We start from the raw sequence: 23,361 nt of genomic DNA, 5'->3' as shown, positions 1-23,361 counted from the left end.
TTCATCAAACCATTCACTGATGCGTGGATGAATAATGGAGAGAGCTTTAAATGCTCCATATTTGTCTTGTTCTCCTCCACCTCAGACCATTTTTCTGTATTTTCCTTTATAGACCAGTCTTGGAAGTTCCACAAGAGTTTCTGCACATGGTTAGTGTTTGTCTTGCACTGACACCTATCTTCAGGGATTTTCCAGCAGTAGTGATCCATTACTCTGTCTCTGATTGCCTGTAATCCATTTCCCAGCCAGAACATTTATATTTATTATTTTCTCTAATTACAACAATAAGAGCTGACTCATAACTCCCTGGAGCTCACACAGCTATGTCAAGTTAGAAACTGCTCTGAAGCTTTCTATACCATCAGTCTTAACTACCAGGATTTGCAAATTATTCTATTTTCACTATTTATGAACTTCAGCAGCAATTGAGTGCAGGCTGAACTGATAGAAACTGGTTAACACTGTGAGAAAAATAAAGAATATCACCTTATCCTATGACAGCTACCACATTCTGTGCCACTTCCATGACTCTAAATGAAAGCCCCATTTGCAGCTCCTGCCAATAAAGTGGTACAATAGGAATTTTATGAACTACTCATACAAAGATTGCCATTCAGTAAGAACTGGATGAGCCAGAGAGGTTTCAGATAGGTACTATCAAACACTGAAAGAGGATGTAAAAAGTGGGATGATTATTTCTTTTTGCTAAAACAATTTCAAGCCACAGCAACAGATGCAGAACCACTGGCATACTCACCACAGTTTGCTTCATCTGACCCATCTGCACAATCTGGGTCTTCATCACACACCCACAGCTTGGAAATGCAGTGTTTGGTTGTTTTACACTGGAAGTGGTCTGGAGAACAACTGTTTTCAGCTTTAAATAAAAGAATTCCAGATCAAAATTAGAATTTTTTGCTAATATTTAAAATATGTCTTTCAAAGAAAAAAATAATTAAGGATTCAAGAATCAGAAATTTGGTATCTCTAGCATAATTTATATATCTGTAAGAAAAAAAACCATTCAGGTTTATACTGCTTATAGTTTTGTCATTTTCTTATATATTATTTTATATAAACATTAAGGTAAAACAAATATAATGAACAAAGTGTCTATTGTGATATTCTTTTAACAGCAAACAGACTTACTATTGATAGAATCAAACCACTTAAGCAAAAATCAGGCAAGTTTTTTACCTTACCTTTCAAAAATGCCAGTTATAAATTCTGAGAGTCAGTTTATAAGACTGAGGCAGCTCTGGATTCTTTGATCAAAAACAGAATCAAAATTATGCATGATTTTTGTGAAATTCTGTGTTCTGTTAAATTGGGCAAATGTTGAGAAAAGTTTGACAAATATTTCACTTTATCAGTTTAGAACAACAATTTTTGAATGAATCCTGCAGCAAGAAAAAGATGCAAATATGCAGCTGAGCTTTCAGCCTATTCTTTAAGGATGGTCTAAGTTAGAGTTTAGCTGCATTAACCTTAGAACAGCCATTTAAAAAAACAAAAACAAACAGATCCTTAGTGTACACATGTGATTCTAGATGTTCTTTAGAGATATGTACTCCAAATCATTTTAAACTGAATTGACCACAGGGGAAAACCAGGAAATGTTTGATAAGGTTTTCCCACATTAATGTATGTCTCACCTTCACCTAAGGAATTTTGTAGTGCCTTAAAAAACTTTCCTACCCCTGTTGAAAAAGAATTGACTCCCTGATATTATCATTCCTGTTCCTCAGGTTTGGCAAGAAGAAAAATTTTAGGTTTGCTAAAAGTTGGTGCAGTATTTCATTCAGTGTCACGTTTCCATAGACTTGGGTATGTTCCTAACTGTACCACAACAACTAATTCTGATCCTCAGCTAGGGCACACCACCAGGGGATTTCACAGTGCTTCACAAGAAGGACCAGCACAATGACCTTCATTGTACAATTGGAAAGAATTCAGTATGAAATGTGACTTTGAAAAAGTCACCTGGTAAGCAAAACAGAACAGTGGCAGAGCTAAAAAAACAAAAGTATTTTATGGATCCCAGACTGGTGACATTAGAGTGAGAGAGAATCTCACCTGTTACCTGTCTGTGCCAGGAGCCCAAGTCAATATGAACTCACAGCCCCTGAGCTGTAGACTCTGCTGCTCTGATTTAACTTCTCCCAGCTACACCTCAAGGTTTTTGGGAGCCTTTCATTTACCATGTGCAGTTCTTTCCAAGGGAAAAAAATTAATCTCCCTTATCTTTCACAGGAGCTTTCCTGATCCCTCTTAATCAGTTTTTAAAGAAACCCAACATGCAAACCAACAAAAAGAGATTTATGCAAAACTTGTATTTACATCTGTCCTGAGCAGTTTGGAAGACAGCCACTAAACATGACCATCCACAAAGCCTTTCTGTCCTTAGCAACCCTTCTCCCCTTGGAGAAGGATTTGTTCCTTGCAGAAATGCAGCACATGAAAACCTTGAGAAAGCTGATCCAGAACAAGCAGCAGATCTGAGCAGTGAAATCAATAAAAGACAGAGCTACATTTCAAGGCAGCCCCATCATCTTTGTTACAAAATGATCAGACAAAAACTTATGCAACAAATTTCCATTATAAATCTAAACATATTTTCCCACTTATATCTAAGAAATGTAAAGTGAAAATAAATATGTGAAAAGTAAGTTGCACTAAAAGCTGAGCAAATGGAAATTCAGTTACATAGATAAATTCATGGAGTCCCCAGAGAGAGGGGAACAGAAAAGGTAAAAATAATCAATGAAATAAAAAGAATGTAGAAGGAGCTTTGAATCTACAGCTTTTCCAACAAAAGATTCTGAAAAACATCTTTTTCCATTGAAATGTATTGCTGCAAGGCATGGCAGATGAAAGCCTCAAGAAGATGAGTCATTTGTGAGGTTGTTCAGAGTCAAATACGTGTTTCAACCTCAGTCGAAAACCCAATTAAATGCCTGAAATTGTTTATACCCCTCTCTTATTTGCAATGACTTTAAATTGGAGTTAATAAATGGCATTTTAGTTTGCTCTTCTGTATATGAAGCATTGCTCACCAGTCCTGTGAATTAACTGTTTGCACGTTCTCAAATTGTTTTAGACAGAGGACATTTACAGTGTTTTATTCCAGTTCCCTGTTTAAAACCAGCTACAGAGCAAAATTCTCTAAACATAACTTACGACAGTCTCTTTCATCTTCTTCATCACCACAGTCATCCTGGCCATTGCATCTCAGGTTTATTGGGATACACTTCTGGTTCTTTGTGCACTTGAATTGCCCTGACAGACACACGTGTGTGTCTGTAAATTAAAGGAAAACAAAAAGAATAAGTTAAAAATGATCAAAAGTTGAAAAGATTCAAAGCTTCAAAGGCAGATGAAGAAAAATGACGTTTGATGACAGAGTGTGAAACATGACATTTAAAGAAGTTTGGCCTGTTTCTGAAGCCTGCAGTGCATACAAGCACCTACCACAGTTCAGTTCATCAGAATTGTCCCCACAGTCGTTCTCTCCATCACAGATAAACGCTGGGAGAGCACAAAGCCCAGTTCCACACTGGAAACGTCCTGGCTGACATCTGAATTCAGCTGGGAGAAGACAAAACTACTTATGAATACTACCAGAGCAATGGTTAAAGCCTCACTATTGCTGTTCTTACCCTGTGGACTAATCCAAAAATACCTATAAACTTGTATTTCCTTTATCATCTCAATCTGAGTAGATATTAGTAATTAAAGGGTACACATATGATTGCAAGACTAATTTCAAAGTCTGGTATCTTTCATTTGTGCAGCTCTAGTTACAGTGCTAATGACACAGAGTGAAAACCCCCTGCAGGTTGAAGCTTACCGAAGGCTCAACAGAGACCTCAATGCTCAAGTCTGCTTTTAAGAAATTCCCTATCCCACTGTAATTCTATTTCCCAAGAAAGGGAAATTCCTTCTCCAGCCACTGTCATTAGAAATAATGAGCAATTATGTACCTCTATAGTAATATTATATATATATGCATAGAGTAGCTTAAAATAAAAATCTTATGTAGAATGATTACATATGTCAGAGGTCTTCGTAGCAGGAGAAGAGAACTAATTATAAAATTGTAAAAATAGGGGTGAGGGATTTCAAAACAAAACAACAAAAAAATCGAATTAATTGTTAATTAACCAGAAGATTGTAGAACATACAGAGCATTTTTTTTCAAGTATAAGCTTAAGGAAGGAAGGCAAGGATAAAAGGGAGAATATTGTTATTGCTCAGAAAACTGCACTGAAGAATGTGCATCTAAATGCCTACAATTGCAACAAAACACAAGCAAATGATATTAGAATCCCACATTATTATTACACAGAAAAAAAAAAAAAAGCCAAATAAACCTGTCAGAACTTTGTGTTCATGCAAAGAATCCCAGAACCTCAAAATTAAAATCTTTAGTGAAAACGTAACCGGGATGAAGTAAAGGTTTGAAAGACAAAAAACATGTATGATTTTCCAAAGATCTTAAAAGACTCCGAGACCAAGGAGCACAAAGCAGTGCTGCAAACAGAAATGTCCATAAAAATCCTCTTCCTAAACTTATTTATAAAGTGTTCTATTTGGCTTGGGCCCTGGTGACGGAGCAAGATCCCAGAGCCGGCGCGCACTCACGGCACTCGGCGGGTTCGTCGGAGCCGTCCCCGCAGTCATCCACTGTGTCACACTTCCACCAGAACGGGATGCATTTGTCGGTTTTGCAACGGAACTGCAAAGAGGAAAGGCCAGCAGGAGTAAAAGATTTCATGTTGACATTTGTCCATCCATTTATTTATTTATTTATAAGCAGGAATGGCGCAGTTTAGGAAAATCAGCTCCGCTGTGAGACAGGGGCTTAGAAATTTAAGGTAGAAGCCAATTTTGGATTTAGTTGGAGTCTGCTGTTTGAACTTGTTCAGTCTGTTAACTTGTGCTCGAAAAAAAAGAAACAGAGATTCTCTGCAGATAAACCAATGGAGATTCAAAGCTACTTAGAAAAGAATGCAAGCATCCAAGCTGAAGAGAGATAAAGATGGGCCCCACCGACCTTGGGGCTAAAGCAGACAGAAATACTGAATCTGGGTTAAAAGCACCACATTACAGGTATGTGACTGAAGAACCGTGCAGGCTCATAAAAATTGATAAGACAGTTTAATACATATGCATATGTCTTTTATGCATGTGCAACAGGCTGGGGGATAAAATAGACTCAGGAATTTTTGGAGGTACACATGTCCTTTAAAGGAAGCTAACCCACATGTGTCCAATGCTAAGATAAATCATACCAACCACAACTTTTACAAGTTGTGGAGTGTTTTTTTCTGCAAATCAGCTGCTTGAGGCACTGATGCATTGATAATTTTTTGGCTGTTAATTTTACAAAACTTGTATATTAAATGAAAAAAAGCTCTCCTTTTTTTTATAATGAGAGAAAAATTAGCTTATCTAGGTCAATTGCCAAATAGCATTCAGGTACAATTCAGATTCAGTGATATCAGCAGCTAAGACACAATCATACCACTCACATTCTCTGACATTCCCTCAGTCTAGCAGTATTCTTCAGCAATATTAACACTTTCAAAGAAACAGGTTAAAAGTTTTCATAACACTCTGTTCCTCTCTTAAAAAAATAGTAACTTGTACTGTAATGCAACTTAACAGCTCCTTACTTTCTGCCAGTATTTGGGTTAATTTTTAAGCACATAAATTATCGCTCCACTGAACAAGTTTTGTTAGATGTATTTAATACTGGATGTGCTTAAAACATTAATCACAGATTTATGTTTAAAAGCAAAAATTTGAAAATTTCCACAATCTGAAACAGAACAGAAACAATCATTGCAGATAGATGAGCATGCAGTACCTCAGCACATGGCTACTCAGTTAAATACATCCATGTGCTGCTTGGAAAGCAGAGACAGGATAATTACCATCAGGCTGCCTGTAAGAATGATACACCTGGATGTCTGTGATGGTGTGCCACGAGTTAATCAGGGAGAGCCTGTCCGAGCCAGAGGTTTTGTGGGCACGGCTGAGGGATTTGGTTTTCCCGTCTGTCCAGTAGATGTAGTCCTCAAACAATGTCAGTGCAATCACCCCTGGGATGTCTTGATTAGGGACTGGAAGGAGAGATGCTCAGATTAATGTTCACCCTTGGGAAAGTGCCAGTTAAAATATTCCCCACTGTAACTTTTCCTACTCTTTGTATAAGCAACATAAATTGGCTCTTTTACTGGAATAAAAGTTAATAGAAAACTTCCAGAACATAACATATACATCTCCTGATGCTCTGTTTAATACCCTTTCATACAATTTATAGCATTTTATTTCATCAAAATGTACTGACAAGAGAGACAGGAAAAATAACAAAACATTGGCATTGAAATAATCATTGCAGTAAGAGGGATTATTGAATATTTCTAGCATCACCAACCACACACACACAAAAAAAAAATTAGAAAAATCAACAAAGTGATGATGATAGTCCATAGCTACAGTATCACAAAATTATGAGCCACCATTATTTGAAAAATGATGGAAGGACAAAAGGGAGAAAAAGCTTTGGAGCATTCTTTATCCTTCAGTACACTCCTTAACCTGAAGTATTTGTTCTTGGTAAGCAGTAACTGAATGCCACCTTTCTTTTTTCCTCCTTTAAACATCAATAGTAGCAATCATAGATGTCACAGGAGAATATCCGACCACAATAATTAATTTGTAAATGATAATCTTTTGTTGCTGAATCACCTAACAACTGATAAAGGTGAAAAGGCAGAGCAGCTGTCACATTTAACTAGCACATCTTTAACACCTTTACCTTGTCTTCTGCATTTTTTTACCTGAAAAGTGTTGACACAGTGTAGGCAAATCTCAAATTCCTGTTGGGACATTTTATAGCTCACTGAGATCTGATGACTGCTACTGAGTATATGGAACAACAACTTAGAAAATTCAATTTTCTCTCCAGTACTCCTCCCTGTACTGAGCTCCAGTGCAGGGCATGCTGCCCTCTGGTCAAGGAGACCTTGCTGCTTAGGCCTGAAATCATTTTCCCTTCTTATATGTCTCCATGAACCACATCTATCACACTGAAATAAGAATATGATATTTTTGAAAGAGCTTCAGACCATTTCCAAGAAATCAGTCAAAGTCCAAAGAAATCTTGGCAAATTTAATCTGAATCCTCATTGCAGAGGCAGCTTTGTCACAGTTCCATACATGGTAGGTACAAGAAAAGCTCTTATAATTTCTGTGATTGGAAACATTGTGTGATGTTTCCAATGAGAAATACAAACCAGGCTGGCAGGAGAAGCAGGATGAGACAGCAGAAGCTGCTGCCCTGAATGAGGCACCGAAGCTTTCCATAAAACTAATTATTATATTTTTGCTTCAGTTCTGAGATAGTATTGGTTCCTAAAAATTATGACCCTTGCTTCTACTTTTGGCACCAAATTAAAGATATCAAAGATCCCACTCCAGTCTCTCTAAAGACAAAAAATGTCCTATTTTATCTGTTTTCTCTTTTTCTGATCAAAATTAAGTTCAAAATCAGAATAAAAGGGCATATAAAAGCATTAACATACATGAAGAGATTTAAATAGAAAAAATTATTTTGATTTCATCATCTTTATTATTACCAACCAATGTAAAATACACCTAATAGTCATCCTTATTTTGGATATCCAGGAAGCAAACCCCATATCCTAAGCATAGATATATGAATAAATGCTTATTCTTTGATTTTGTGGATGTTTGTGGGTAGCCAGACAATTTATCTTGCCTTCATTGGATTAGATATACATCAAAATCCAGATGAAACTTTACATTCACGAGCTAAAGGAGATTACCATACACTGCCTGAATTGTCCCATCACACTGCATTAACAGGAAAGCCAAGTTAAGTGTGTGGCACAAAATATTAAATATTACAGTTAGAACACTGCACAAAAGAACATTGTTCATTGACTCAAGTACAATTTTCTTTTATTTAAAGAAAATTAAATTGTGAAAGTACCAGGTTTAAAAGCTTAACTCTTTTAAACTTCTTAAAAATAAACCGACCTTATCAGGAACAATGCAACAACTATTAGACTCTCTTCATGTTCTTTAAAAGAAGAATGACAAAATATATTTCTTTCTAAAAATTGGGTTTCCTTTTATTACCATTTATAGGTATAAAGTTGAAACTGTCAATGGTTTAGCATTCAGGGATTCAGGTTTCAGTTTGTCCTGTCACTATTTTTACTTCTGAGCAACTCTGTAATTTTAATGGGCATTAACTTTTCATTAGGTCACAATCAACACAAAGTTGCACCATTTAAAGCTGTAAAAGCTAAATGTATTTTGTTGTGAAACAAGGTTATTAAAAAATCAATTAAGAAAGCAATGAATAGTACACATATATGGAAAGGAAAATCCATTTGAAGTAAAATAGAATATAACTACAGAATCACTGGACAACTATTTCTGACAAAATTTCTACACTGACCATAAAAATATAAAATTCTTATAAAAGAAGTATTAGTAATAATTACGTAACAGAAAAACTTACAAAAATTTCTTCTAAGCTGACCATAAAACTCAATGCATTTTCTTGTAGAAAATGAACCTGTAAAGCCTGAGAGAGTTTTCTGAAATCAGGCATTGAGTGACCACCAATTCTGACTTACTTTATTGTTTAAGGAATAGTTCCATCATAGCTGAATACAATTCTTCTTTGCCTTTTAGTACGTTATAAGCAAGAAAACATCAAAACTGTTGACATGTAAGAGGTTACAGAATTTACAGTTCCCATTGACTGTGAATGACCAAACAAAAATGGACAGAAAACTGAGGTCATTTTTACATCTGATTATCTGATGGAGCAGTAAAATAGTCTCTCATACTCTTTAGTCTTTGCCTTTGAGGACATCAGTGTTTCACACTTTCCAAAATTTCAGGCACTGAATATTGATTTTTTTAGAAATGTATGGAGTAGAAGAAACACCCACTTCCTTTTTTCATTATTTCCTGTCACTCCAAAAAAGCTTTAGCTGATTGATCTCACCATAAATGACATACAGTACTAATACTGTATGTATAATACTAATTATTAACCCTAATTAATACTAATTAGTAACCCTACAGCAAGCTCTGTGGTGTGAATTGCAGTTTTAAACAGGAGAAGCAGACTCATTGCTCCTCTTTCTTTGGCAAGCACTGCAAAACCAGATTATTTTGTGTGAGCTTAAATTAAAGGCAGGTTAGCCATAAAAAACCACCTCTGTTTCCTCTGCATCAGCTATTTGAAAACATTTTATTCCATTTCAAACCCATTAGTAAGAAAGGAGCATATTCTGTTAAAGCTAAACAATTTACTTTGGTGATTCCTTTCTCCTCCACAACCTCCTCCTCTCAGAGCTGGGCAAGCTCCTTGCAATTCCTCCTCTTCCAACACACCTGGAACAACACACTTGCCGACTCTGATTCTCCAGTGTTGTTTCATTTTACCCACAAATCATGGATTTTCTGACACTGAATGCTAATCCCAAACAGGGCTTGACCACACAGGTAGATGAGAGAAGGGGCAAGAAAGAGGAGGCAGAAAGGAGAAGGAATGCACAGACCTTCCAGAAAGCTGCAGAAAATGGGAAGAAAAAACACAGGCAGGTAATAAAAGGGAAAAACGAGGAGGCTTGTAACAGATCAGAAGTGGTAGGAAATAAAAATTATTAGATACTTGAAGACAAAAATGACAATATATAATACAATAAAGGAAGATAAAGTGCTGCAAGAACTTAAGAGAAGAGCCACAGGAGGGAACATGGTTATGTAGACACATAAGAAACATGACAGACTCAAAGTATATCTGTCTCGCTCTCTCCTGCATTTTGTATCAATTTTGATCCAAGAATATAAATTCATAGGCTGTAAGTCATATTTGTGATACAAATGTTTACTTTTCTCTGAAAAGTGAACTCTGCTTCCCTTATATTTTCTGAGCACATTTACTTAAGTATAAAAAAAATGTTCATTAGACTTCAGGAATGAAAATCATTCCATCTAGGATTCCTGAGCTAGAGAACCTGAAGCCATACAGAAGTGAAGCCCAGCTCCCTTGGCTCTTATTGAAACAGAAGTTTTTCCATAAGTAAAAGCAAATACAATAAGTCAAATAATAATTTAAAAGGTTTCACTGGCGGATGGTAAAATCAATGTACCAAGAAAAAGTGTCCTTTAAAGGACAAATGTTGACCCCTTCTAAGACAAAAACAAAATTATCAGTGCCCTATCATGTCCAGAAGATGGTTGATCACTTCCAAGACAGAAAGAGATGTGTCCCTTCCCTTTCCAAAAACAAGGGACTGCAACCTTGCCCTGCCCTTGTGCAAACATTACAAAAACAGAAGGGGTGAAAGTTTCCTGTTAGGCTCTTCCCAAAAATTCACCCAGCCAGTGCTGGGAAGCCATTGCTAAAGGTAATTAATTATTGTTAAACAACAATTTAAATTACTTCTAGCTCCCTGTGGCATTAGAGCAGTTTTCTGTTCAAGAATTTTGGCACCCAAACACAGAAAATTTACATGGGTGACCCAACCTGAAAAAACAGGCTATACTATTTTGAATTCCACTCCCTGAAACTTGATTTTCTGAACTGCAATAAAACAGAAATAAAAAGCCTACTGACATCTCGATCTAAATGGAACCAGTGGTAATCTCCTAGGAAGGATTACAAGCCCTCCAAAGGCAAATTGCATCAAGGAAGAACAACACTTAATAAGAAAATAGCAATTAAACCTACAAAACCAAATAAACTTGGAGATTGCTGATCTCTTCTGCAGCATTCCTGGCCCCGACTGTCCTCTTGCCAAGTGAACTTCCTTGTAGCTGTTTTTATCTCATATATCTCATTTTACATTCAACTTGGAGCCTCTCTGAGACACAGTCAATACTTTTTTTATTTCCTATACTACTTACTTCTGATGCTTATTCCCTTTGGTAAAGAATTTGAAGTGCTTAGTCCATAAAATTAATAATGAATAATGACAATAAGATTATCTCTATTAAGCTTGTGACAAAGTGTGCAGTTCTGACAGATATAATTAAATTTAAGTATATTACATTGCATTATATATTACATTAAAATACAGTATTTTAAAGATATTTTATAATCATTATTACATTTATTAAATTGACACTTGGTTTAGAAACCTAAACCTGTCAAACTCAATGAACAGAAAAAAAATATTAATGGAATATATAGATTAAGTCTATATATAAACTATATATATATATATAATTATAAATATAGAGAGGATGTTATAGGATGTTATTACTCATATCTTTAACAACATGTCCATGCATAAATATTTCTTTCTGCAAAATTAATATATACATCACAAATCCAGACTGGGTTAAGAATGGAAGATAAAAGTCCTAGCATACAGTGGTGGGATATTTTGCCAGTATAAAAACACAACTGAAACAATGAAAACAGAGAATATTTCAGTACAACAAACTCACACAGAACTTGTTATACATCCCCAAACTGCTATTACTAAAGAAGCAGGAAATTTAGCCTTAAATATAAACATCTTAAGGCATTCATGTGTTTGAGATATTAAAGCTCACTATTAGATATAACAACACCATAAGAAAAGATGCATAAATTTTTCAAAATCTGCCTATAAAAACAATTGATAAAAACTAGGAATGCAATATTTTATTGTCCCACTTTAAAATGTTTTATTACCTTCTTTAATTCACTGTGAGCAGCTGTTTATATGCCAGTTACTCCATGGCAGTACAGAGCAGTAATAAATTACTCTCAAATATACACAAGTCACTATTTGAGTGGAACAATTGTTTGTGCTAGTGATTTTCAGATTGACCTGCCTGCCAGCCCCTCACCTTAGACTCCTGTCTTGGTTTTGATACCCATTCCCAGATACCCCCCAAGCTATTCCTTCTTTTATATTTCCCTCTCTTGCCACCATCCAGCTGTGAGGACATAAACCACTGGGCCACTTTGGTTTATCTCATTTATCTTCTACTGCAACCATGGGAGCTGTAAAACACTGCAACTCCCTTGATCAAAATCCTCCTGTTTTCTATTGTGTTCATTGGAACAGGGAGAAAACAGACAATCTGTGGTTTATATTCTCTGTCCTGATTGCACCCTGACAGGAGCAGCTGCATGGAAAGTAATGCCCATCCCTTAAAATTTGTGATGTCACAAGTCCAGCTCATGGAGAAGTTTCAAGTATAGTGAACTATTTTCAGAAGTTTATAATCTAATCTGAGTATATTTCACAAGACCAGAATATACAGAAACCAACCTGTTGGCAACCTTTGATGCCTCAGATTTTATCTCTTCTATTTTTCAGATTCTGTGCTGCTTTAGTGTGCAGTTCTGAGCTTCATATTAGGGGATGGTGAGCTCTCTGCACAGAGTAGGGAGACGAAACAATCCCTTTTTTTTTTTTTTTTTTTTTTTTTTTTTTTTTTTTCAGTATAAACCAAAAACCTGACACAGTTTAAGGCCTAATCTCAGAGAAGTTTCTGTACTTCTTAAACTGGACTGCCAGATTTCCCTTTAATAATTTCATTTTACTAAAATGCTCATCTTCAAAGGGAATGGGGCAATGCAGGCAGCTCTGGGATTTAGGAGCCCTGAAGGTTGGGAAAACCTGCATGGAGCAACCAGATACCCAGGGAACTGTGAAGCCTGCATCTCCTCTGGACTGTGGGAACAAAAAGCAGCTAAGTCTGACAAATTCTTAATTTTTTTATTTATTTTTTTAATGCTCACATAAGTAAACCAGCTTAGTGCTTAGCCAGATTAGTGCTTCAACACTTGCTTAATCATTTACAGGGTATAACATTTGTGAATGCTGCAGTGCTGAATTGGCTAAGCTCTAAAGACAGTTTATATAACCAAACATTAAACTTCAAACAGCTCAGCAAGGTCATCGCTGCCCCAGCGCCAAGAAGAGCTCCCAAGCACTCTAAGATTTCTGGCCTAGTTAGCATGTTTTCAAAATTCTTACTAGGAGTCTCTTGGCAATTATAAAACACAATTTTGCTGTTGAAATGCAGAGGAGCTTTACAAGAGAAAAGCAGCAGATGCTCCTCTCAAAAAGCTTTAAGGTTCAGAAGAAACAAACAAATTTTAAAAACCCCATACTTGTTGAAGAGATGTTAAGACCAAGATCTAAATACATGTAAGCTCTCATTGCATGTAATAAACACTCCCTGGTTTAGCAGACAGCATGTCAATAATTAGCCCAAGATTGTTGTGTTTATCCTAAATTATCTGATGTGGAGCACAGAACACTGCACACTGTCTCATACCATCCCTTAATGATATGAAATCCACTAATTCTTACAAGTAACTTATTTGCTGGGTCTTTTGAAATCCCTGTGGCATTTTCTGACACATTTTGTAACAGACAATTTAAAATCCAAAAATCATAGTCTCAGGAAAAAAACCTTAGAGCAAGCCAGCCTTATCCTCAGAGGTCACAGAAACAGGAGAGAAAATGATTAGCTTGCCATTAGGAGCACTTCAGATTTCATCACTCACACCATTCCTGTTCAGACTTTTCCCTCTCCTCCATGAAAATGTCTTTGTGGTCACCATATCTGTGCCTTTATCCTTCTCCATTCAAAAACACAAAGAATAAGAACAAACTCAACCATCTCCCCCTTAGTTAACTTTGACAATACATAATGTCCAAAATGACAATGGAAAATAGACCATGAAATCCATGTGAAAAACATGCCTTCAAGGAACACAGTTATCACAAGAGATAAAACCTAATCTTTCTCATTTAAGTGCTTATCAGTGTGGATTACAGATATCAGAAGGCCAAGGGGGATCACAGTTCCAAACACTGAACTTGAACACTGAGTTTCCCCTATTAAAATAATTATTTTACAATGGATAAATTTCATCGTCCAAAATATTTCTAGTCTTGTGCTGAATCACAAAGGAATTAATTTTTTTTTTTTGGTTGGTTGTTCCAGAGAAAGCAGGAAGAAAGGGAAAAGACTTTGATTAAAGGCAAATTGATCATTATGTGTGAACTCTGCAAAACTGCCAAAGCTCCCCTTGGAGCACCCACGGGGCTGTTTCATCTCTTTCAGACACCAAGAATTCTATCACTGTTCCGTTAAATCCACAGAAACTTTTCTACAACTTCATTTTCATTTGTTAACGATGTTTTGAGTGGAACTCCTGACAGCAGAAAGCGACAAGAGGCATTAGGTGTGGGCAGGTGGGAGAGGATCCAGACAAGGGCCACAAAGATGATCCAAGGCTTGGGAAGCCACCATGAGAGCAAAGGCTGAGAGAAATGGGTTTGTTCACTCTTGAGAAGAGAAACCTCATTACCACATCCTGGCCTTTAAAGAGGGCTGCAAAGAAATGGAGATTCCCTTTTTACATGGAAAAGGTGAGGGGTGATGGGAACAGGTTACTCTTGGGAAGATTCCCACTGCAGACAAGAGGAAAAATTTTCACAATGAGAATATTGGAATATCTTCCCAAGGAAATGGTGGATTGGACACTTCTAAGATGCAGCTGGACATGGTTGTGAGTCATCTAGACCATGCTTTTCCCAGAAAAGATTGAACTAGGTGATCTGTGAGGTTGGACTAGGTGATCCATGAGGTCTCTTCCAACCTCGTCCTCCACAATGATTGCCTAAGGAAAAAAATCTGCTTTCACATCATTTAAATACCTCAGGATCTTTCTCCCAAAGCTCAATTCTTATGGATTGAATATTTATACACCATCTGGACTTCAAAGAGACATGTCCTCAAAAGCAGCACGATACCAGCTTTACACAAAGTCAGTATTGCTTTTGGAGCTTGCCTCAGATACTTCACTGGTACCAAATTTGGATAAATTTGCTGTGGCATTGTGACAAATTTCCTTCTTCTCCAGGATCAGACATCCTGAGGAGAAGACATTAACTCTGTGGATATGAAGCAGTTGAAACTGATTTTACCCAATTGTGCAGGAGAACCTCACAGGCTGGAGACCAAGGCAATGGACACTGAAGATGATCTGACTGGAATTTTGCAGCTATCTCCTGAGTTTAGTAACAGGAGGACATTTTTAGGGAAAGAAAAATTCTGAAACTCTCAGGCTGAAAGAGAAGATGGTGAATGGTTTGACCACCGCAACAGTTTAGGGCTAAGGGAGACACACTGGCTATTATTTAACTCTTTCCTTTGAAAGTTGCAGAAAGAAGAGTAAGAGGATAATTTTATGGGAATGAAAATAGAAGGATAGCAGCACAGGGAATGGCATCAAGAGGAGTAGGGAGCTTTGCTTCCTCTGTCAGAAGAGCAGACTGTCAGTAGGAATCCAGCTCGGGGCTATGTCTGAGCGAGTGCTGCTTAGGTGAGCAGGTTACAACTGTCCGGTGTTTATCCCAAAAAAACCATGGACATTATGCTGAGAATTAATGGGAATGTTTACAGCTCTCGTAGCTACTGCTAGAGTGTCTCCAATCTCCCATCTCAGACAACTGCCGTTGAATTATTCATGATGTATTTATAACCTACAATTCATGAATGTAAGGGCTAGAAAAATAAAGCAGTTATTTCATCAACTGGATTTGGAGAAGACCTGAAGGTACCCAGTACGAGACAAAAGCCTAAAAAAGCCCAGATCCATGAAGTTTTACCAGCAGTATAGCAGTGCTGAGGTTTGGGTAAAGCTTGTGGAAGGAGCTCAGGTAACAATTTTGTCTCAAATAAAACCTCAACAAAAACTTAGTAGACTGATACTATTTAATATATTTGAATTTAAATGAAAGATCTTTAATTATACCATTGGAATATGAGAACAATTCATCATAGTGTAGAATTTTCTTTTTGAATACTTTACAGATAAATGACACAAGCTTTTTAATTACCTGTCAGGTGAGAAGCAAAACACAGGGATAAAGATTAGTTCATTACATAAGTATTTCAAAAGTTATTATTTCACCCATCTACCAGGAAAGCCCCAAATTACATTTGATATATTGGCCTCATGCTGAGCAGACTTATAGCTTTTCTAGGCTTTCTGAAGTAGGAGAAAAGGCTGATTTTAGCCCCCTATTCTGACACATGGCACAGAGGATCTATCCCTTCTACTTTTACTCATTTTGTAACTTAAACAAGAACGTGACTATATACACCAGAGTATGAAATTGAAAGAGTGCCTCAGATTAATGAGTGTGTTCTTAGAGCTTCTTTTACTATTTGTCATTTTTCCCACAAACACATAGTACTGCACATTTGAAAACTATTCATATCCAAACAAAAATGAAAAGAAGATTTTAAAATATGGATAAAAGGAAAAAAATCATCTTGAAAAAAGTTTGAAAGGACAGTTTTTATATAATTATATATAACATGGAAAGCATCAAAAAGAAAAAAAAAACCAAACAACTGAAGTGTTGACCAACCTTTATGTCTGTGAGATCCATCCATGTCAGAAAACTCAATGTGATTCTCATCAGCCCAGTACAGTCTGTGGTTGACATAGTCTATGGTGAGAGCCATAGGTCTGGATATCTGTGTTTCTATAACCACAGCCTGCCTGGATCCATCCATCCCAACGCGGCCAATGTGAGGGGACTCACAGCAATCGATCCAGTACAGGTATCTGTGGTACAAAACACAGCAGCTGAGTAACTGTGATGCCTCAGGTTTTAGCTTTTTTATGTTTCAGTTTCTGTGCTGCTTTAGTGTGAACTTTTGAGCTTCATATTAGAGGATGGTGAGCTCTCTTCACAGAGCAGGGAGACAAAACAATTCCTGCTCCAGCTGGGGACCAAACGGACAAATGATCCAAATCTCAGGCCCAAGAGCACAAACAATAGTGGAATGGAAAAAAACAAGAAGGATGGGACTTCATAACCTAAAGCTATAATTGGACAATTAACTCTAATACGTAAATGGACCAAAACTTATCAAAATTAAGGACCCCATGACCGGTTGTGCATTTTGTGACCATTTTGGTTCATTTGGGTGTAGCCCTAGCTGGGCTCTTGTGCTGCCCAAGGTGGATCCATGAAGGCCTTCTAATAAATCCCTACTTTGTTCTTCAGCTCTGTCTGGTCTCTGTTCTAGGGCAGCCTACACAAGGCATCAGCAGCAATAATTGACCAGAGAGGTTGTGGCTGCCCCATCCCTGGAAGTGCCCAAGACCAGGCTGGATGGGGCTTTGAGCAACCTGGGATAGTGAATGGCATCTCTGTCCATCTTGGAGGTTTGAAACTGGATGATCTTTAAGTCTCTTCTTAATCAAACCATTCTGTGACTCAATGCTTAAATTATTTAGTTGATCTCAACAATAAATCAGTAATTACTTTACAATATTTCCATCTTCCAGATAAATCTTTCATTTTTCTGGACCTGTCTCTAAATAGGTGTGCTGAATATAAAGGGTTTGAATAAGAATCCCCATGCTAAATGTGATTTTATTAAATTGATGATGGACTAGTAAAATGTGTATTTAAAAGGCTTAGTCTTGATACCTTAGAATTTGAAGCATCAGCCAAACTGGACTTTGTGAATCTCACATCCTGCATAAATGGATCATTACTAAATTTATCAGAAATATGATATTGCATCTGCTTCTTTTTTTTTTGACACATATTTCAAAACTTTTTTTGCTGTTAACAGCCACATAATGCAAATTGAATTGCTTCAATAAGTACTATCTCCAAAACATTAAAACAGTTTCTCGCACAGATAGTTTAAAAATGTGTGAAACACTGAGAGAGACTGTCGGAAAGCTGAACAGAAATTTCCCCCTCAATATGCTATTTAACCACAATGCAGAGCGCGTTTGCCATAAAGAAAGAAAAATCCCATTATTTAGCACGTGGATGCATGTGGCTGCTGTTGTGTGTCGTTACTCAGAGCCTCAAGGACAGATCTTTCCAGCTGGGAAGCTGATTCTGCTCTACAGGCTTTGGACAGGCTCTCCAAAATCCAGATGCAGCTCATATTCTTAAGAACCACCTGGAACCGAGTTTGTGTGCAGGAGGAAATGGTGGCCCTAAGAACAGTTACAGGTGTCCTACAACACACAGGTGCAATATGCTGGCACCCAGCCTGCTCCACACCAGCAGCAGAGGGAGGCAACTTTCTCCACTCTCTCCAACAGAAAATGTTTTCTTTGGAAACAAACTGCATGGCAGCGGCAGGATAATTCACTAAACATTTCTCATTTGTGAGAAAAAAAAAAACAAACCCAAGATACAAGTAACACCATTACAAATTATAACTCTGAATTCGAGTTTGTATTTTCAGTAAAATTCTATATGAAAATAAATTAACAAAGGCTTATGTTTAGTAATAAAAATATAATAACAGCTTTGCAAAGCTGTCTATACACACCAAGAAGAAACCCAGTAAGTTTACTATGCCTATGTATTTATACATCTAAGTCTACCTGAAAGACTTGGACTCTGTGTACTAACTTTGCAGAGTGATTTTTGCATACTCAGGGATGCCCAGGCAACCACAGAAAGATCCCATGTATTCATCTCTTGAAAACATTAAACAAAAGTCTGCATCCTCCCTCCCCAATTTTACAGGGAAGAAATGGCACAGTTGCAAGAAAATTAAATTCTAGTTCTAAGAAATAGTAGAAAATAGCTTTTATCTTAAAAAAATAGTAAACTAGACAGGTTATATTTTTATGCAAGGAAAAACACTGATTTTCTTTGTTTAGGTAGAGTCCAGACCAACACAACAACTTTCTCCTATCACTGAATATTAGATTTAAAAAAAATCCCAAACAAGCAAAAAACTAAGTATTATTTCCTATGTATTTTTTTAAAAAAGATTTTAATATCAAATCAGGAATAAGTAGGAAGTACTTAAAACTGGCTGCTTCATACCCAGCTTGAGGATCTAAGGACAAATCTCTGGGAAACTTCACTCTCTTGCTCACAAGGACGGTTGGGTACAAGCCATTGAGTTTAGACACCTCAATAATTCTCTTTTCTGTATCAGACCAATAGAGATTCTTCCCAATCCAATCGACAGCCAGGGCATTGGGAACAGCTGTATTGTGAACTACCTGGAAAAGCAAAAATTACATTAATTATTTATCTAAATAACTGGGAAAAGGAATAATAATTTGAGAGTTACTGATGCCGTGATATTGAGAGACTGGATATTTGATACAGTGACATAAAGCATGTAAAAATTGGGTATCATTTACTGCTAAACACTGACACTTTTCAGGTAATGACACTTCTTAAGTAGCTACAACAATGTGACACTTTTGTCCTAGTAAGGGAGAATGGAGCATACTATGGTATTGTAAAGAGGAAACTACCAATGTCTCTGTATTATGCATAAACTTTTCAAAACTTTTGATCTTTCATTTTTCATCTTAAGTTTCTAGTTTTCTCTTAATGTAAAAAAAAAAAAAATTACAATAAATTAATCAAACAAAACCAAACTTTTCTCCCTTTCACTATTTTATTTTTTGTTCCACAGAACAGAGTGGAGATGAGGCTGCCCTCCCCACAGCGTGCCCTTGAGCACATCTGCTGCTCATCTCCCCATTTCTCTCAGCAGTCTCCATCAGCATATCTTTCATTTTAATGTCACAGTAGTGCCATATGTCATCGTGACAGAGAGACCACGAGAGCACTCAGAGTTGCTGCCTGGAAAGGAAATACTGTGCTTTTATTTCCAGCATTCATGCAGCAGAAGAATGAGGAACTTCCCTAGAATTAGTTAAATTTCAAAAGGACTACATTGTTAAGAGACAAAAGCAATTTAGTCACCTACTGGAAAGCCCACAGACTACTGATAGGGATGTGTTATTCTCAGGGTTTTTGATGACTTGGATAATTCTGGAACTTGAACAAATTCCTCTAGATATATGTGATTACAAATCTCATCACAGCATGAGTCAGTCTGGCTTGTCTGGGAGTACTTCATGACAAGTGTTCAGTAATATTCGAATATTCACAATCATTTGAGTCCAATTTCTTCTAGGCTTGAAAATTCTATTCCTGACAAGATCTATCCTGACTATTCCATTCCTGATTAAGTCCTGATTAGGTTTGTGCAACTAGAACTTCAGGAAAAAAAAAAACCACAAATCAGAAAGCAATACTTGAAAATGTATGAGATTTCTTAAGCACTAATAATGGGTTTATTACTCTGGTGTACATTCTAATTTACTCTTATCTTTATCACCAACAGCATGTGCACCAGAATATAGACTTCATGTATAAACCTGTATTATATATAACTGAATGTGCTAGTTTTTAAATTTATTTACCATCTGAAGACATGGAAAGGCCTTCAAGATAAGAAGGGATATGGTGAGATGCTTTAAATCAATTTTATAGTTATGAATATGTAAAAGCACCTTCTCAGGTTGTTACATAATTTATCACCTTATAAAATCTTTTTAAAAGTTAAATTCCAGGATACATTGCTTTCCTAATGGAAATAAGAGGTTCTATTTTCTAGAAGCTCCACACTACCAGCTTCACCAGTTTATAAAGGAGTAATTGCAGCAACTGCTGCACTGGCACAAGGGACATTTCATGCAGAAATGGATAACTCTGAAAATCTAGGTAGTGGTTTAGCTGTCTAAACACTACACCAGAGCACCACCAAAATCATGAGTCTCTCTTTCTGATGACTTCGGAGGGAGAGTCACTTCAACCTGTCCCAGTCACTGAGACCACCAGTGTGGCACTTCCTGTGCATGGTCCAGCTTCTGCCTGCATTTCCCACTAACATGTGAATCTAAACTCCACAAAACACTGCTAACAGCTGACCACAGCCATGTGAAAAAGCTGGCATTTCAACTCACTAAGTATCTCCTCCATGAGCAGAGGAGGAAGAAAAATGAGATGCCATCAGGCTTCCCAGAGCTGGTGCGCTGAAGAAATGCCATCTCCTGCAAGGGGAACCCGAGGCAATACATCAAATAGCATCACTTGCACTGAGAGCAGACCTATTTATAGCTAAGAATTACACAACAAGGGGAAAAATATAAAAATGAGAGATCCATCAGGGGAAAAAATCAAAAAAACACTCTCATGAGAAAACGACCCCATTAAAAGATGCAAACAGGTTTGCTAGATAACGAATAATAACACAAGCATTTAAATAATTAAATAAATAATCATAATAATTTCATTTGAACTAATTTTTAATAATGTCAGTTATTAAGTATTTCCTATAGCAACCTAATAAAAAAAAATCAAAGAGCCACAAAAATTTGGCACTGCCTTAATGTTACTGACAGACCATTCAGGTTAGACTACTGATTAGCTGCAGTATATAATTCTTATTGATTTTTTTCACCTTTTTTTTTTTTTTTAGCTTTCAGAGGCCAAATCTGGGCCTAGTTTTTCACAGAAAAAAACCCCAGTTTTTTGTATGAAAATTAAATGGACTTATTTTTCTGATTATTGCTCTGAATATGGCATCCTATATGAACAAAATTTTCATCAACATGACACTTGTACAAATTGCAAATGGATGGAAAAATGAAATATCCTCCATGTCCTCATCCTAATTTTCTTCTAGTGGTTGTTCAGCTTTCTGATACCTTTTCTTAAAAAATGAAATTAATAATGAATCAGTAGAAAGCAATTTTTTTATAGTCTTCTACCTGGTTATTGGAACGTTTTTAACTGGAAAAAATTCTTTGTTCTTGAAACAGTGAAGATTAGAAATAAAGAGTCTGAGTAATCTCCAGCCCTTATATAATACTGAATCATCCCAAAGGGACATAAGCTGAGGAGGATGCTTTGGAAACTGTTTAAAGACAATAAATATGATTCAAGGATTTAATGGATTTTGAACCCCACACTTGCCTATCTTCTATTTTTTTCCCCACACAGGTAAAACTTCTGAGTGCATGCTGGGTTTCACTTTTGCCCCTATGCAATCAGATTGCCAGAAGCTGCTCATTCACTTGCTTCTTTTTCTTTTTAAGAACAATTATTTTGGTGTGAAGGATGCAAAGGCTCACTGGCTCCAAATGTTCCCTGGAGCCAGGGAGTTTCAAACCCTGACTCATAAGGAGCAAAGCTGATGCACAAGCTGAGAAGGAAAACCACAAATCTTTTCTCTCTGCATTTTTTTTGTTCCTTCTTTGCACACCAATATTCACAGGATATGTTGCTGCTCATTTAACTCTGTGTTTCAGAAGGTCAGACATAATAGAATAAACAAAGCATTCCTTACTGCTTATCACCAGTTCTCGGAAAATGTTCACACAAGTCAACAAATGTGCTTTGTAGTGGATTTGTGAACTTAATCCACTACAGAGCCAGAACAGGCTGTGCAGAAATGGGAGTGCACTTTTACCCTTGACAGCAAAGACAGTGAGTTATTTTAATTATCAGTGTAGTGGAGGTGAAACAAAAACAAACTGAAGATCACAGGAAATGTTATACAGGAAGAAATAATACACCAGTGTATTTACACAGCTTACACCTAACTATAGCTCTTTTCTTCTTTGGCATCCTGGAAGCCACATGGAACTGCCAATTCAGTAAACTGTCAGATAAGTCATAAGGAATTTAGCTCCTAAATACAGTTCTCCTTGCCCCTATCTTTACTTCAAATAAGATACAAATGCAATTAAATTTTACTAGGACTTGCTAGCTCACGCTGCGTTTGTATTCATACACCAAAGCCTCACAATCTGGGTTAAATGTATGAGGGAGCATTTCCCAAAGCACTCAAAAAATTTAATTCTAGTAGTGACATTATTAATCCTCAATTACCTTGATGTCACTTCCATTTAAAGACATTCTGTTTATGCGACTGCCATTTGGTCTGCTGGAATCAATCCAATAAATGAACTCTTCTCTGTAGTCAAAGTCTATTGCAATCACATTGTTCAGCCCCTAAAAACAGAAAAAAAGGTCCATTTATTCAAATGTTTGAACACAAACTGCTGGATAGCATTCAGAATGCAAAACATAGTTAATATTCCTAATGCTTTATTTTACTGTCTGCATATTTCTGAAGCACTTCCCTCTCATTTCCATGCATTACTTGTAAACAGAGTAAGACAAAGTCTGCAACAGAAATAAATATGGTGACAAATTAACTGTGTCACTTCAAAAAATGCAGATGATACATGAAACTAAGTGAGGCTCCTGTGTTTTTCTGTACTCTGATTTAAATGAAATTTAGCAGTAAATACTTCTAATTTTTGCTCAGTTTCACTGCTGATTACTACCTTTAGCCTTTCTTTAGCAAACTAGATGGGAGGATCAGAAATAGTATAATCTTTATGATTATGACATTTAAATAATGAAAAAAAATCCTTAGTAATATAAATTAATCAGGAATTCAAAATGG

At 36.6% G+C, this 23,361-nt stretch overlaps 1 protein-coding gene across 1 annotated transcript in view; it reads right to left on the bottom strand.

Annotated features, from left to right (window-relative positions):
- LRP1B (LDL receptor related protein 1B) overlaps positions 1–23,361 on the bottom strand; it is a 288,470-nt gene that overhangs the window by 69,322 nt on the left and 195,787 nt on the right. Inside the window, exons 55-62 of the mRNA XM_041473230.1 lie at positions 22,779–22,901; positions 18,903–19,084; positions 16,455–16,654; positions 5,940–6,128; positions 4,645–4,788; positions 3,472–3,588; positions 3,181–3,300; positions 758–877 (exon numbers count right to left, since the gene is read on the bottom strand). Of these exons, the coding sequence (XP_041329164.1) occupies positions 758–877; positions 3,181–3,300; positions 3,472–3,588; positions 4,645–4,788; positions 5,940–6,128; positions 16,455–16,654; positions 18,903–19,084; positions 22,779–22,901 (1,195 nt within the window). The remainder of the gene's footprint in view (positions 1–757; positions 878–3,180; positions 3,301–3,471; positions 3,589–4,644; positions 4,789–5,939; positions 6,129–16,454; positions 16,655–18,902; positions 19,085–22,778; positions 22,902–23,361) is intronic.

Source organism: Pyrgilauda ruficollis, unplaced genomic scaffold (genome assembly GCF_017590135.1).
Source record: "Pyrgilauda ruficollis isolate IOZ18807 unplaced genomic scaffold, ASM1759013v1 scaffold3, whole genome shotgun sequence".
Classification (NCBI taxonomy): domain Eukaryota; kingdom Metazoa; phylum Chordata; class Aves; order Passeriformes; family Passeridae; genus Pyrgilauda; species Pyrgilauda ruficollis.
This window is presented reverse-complemented; position numbering and strand designations above follow the sequence as displayed.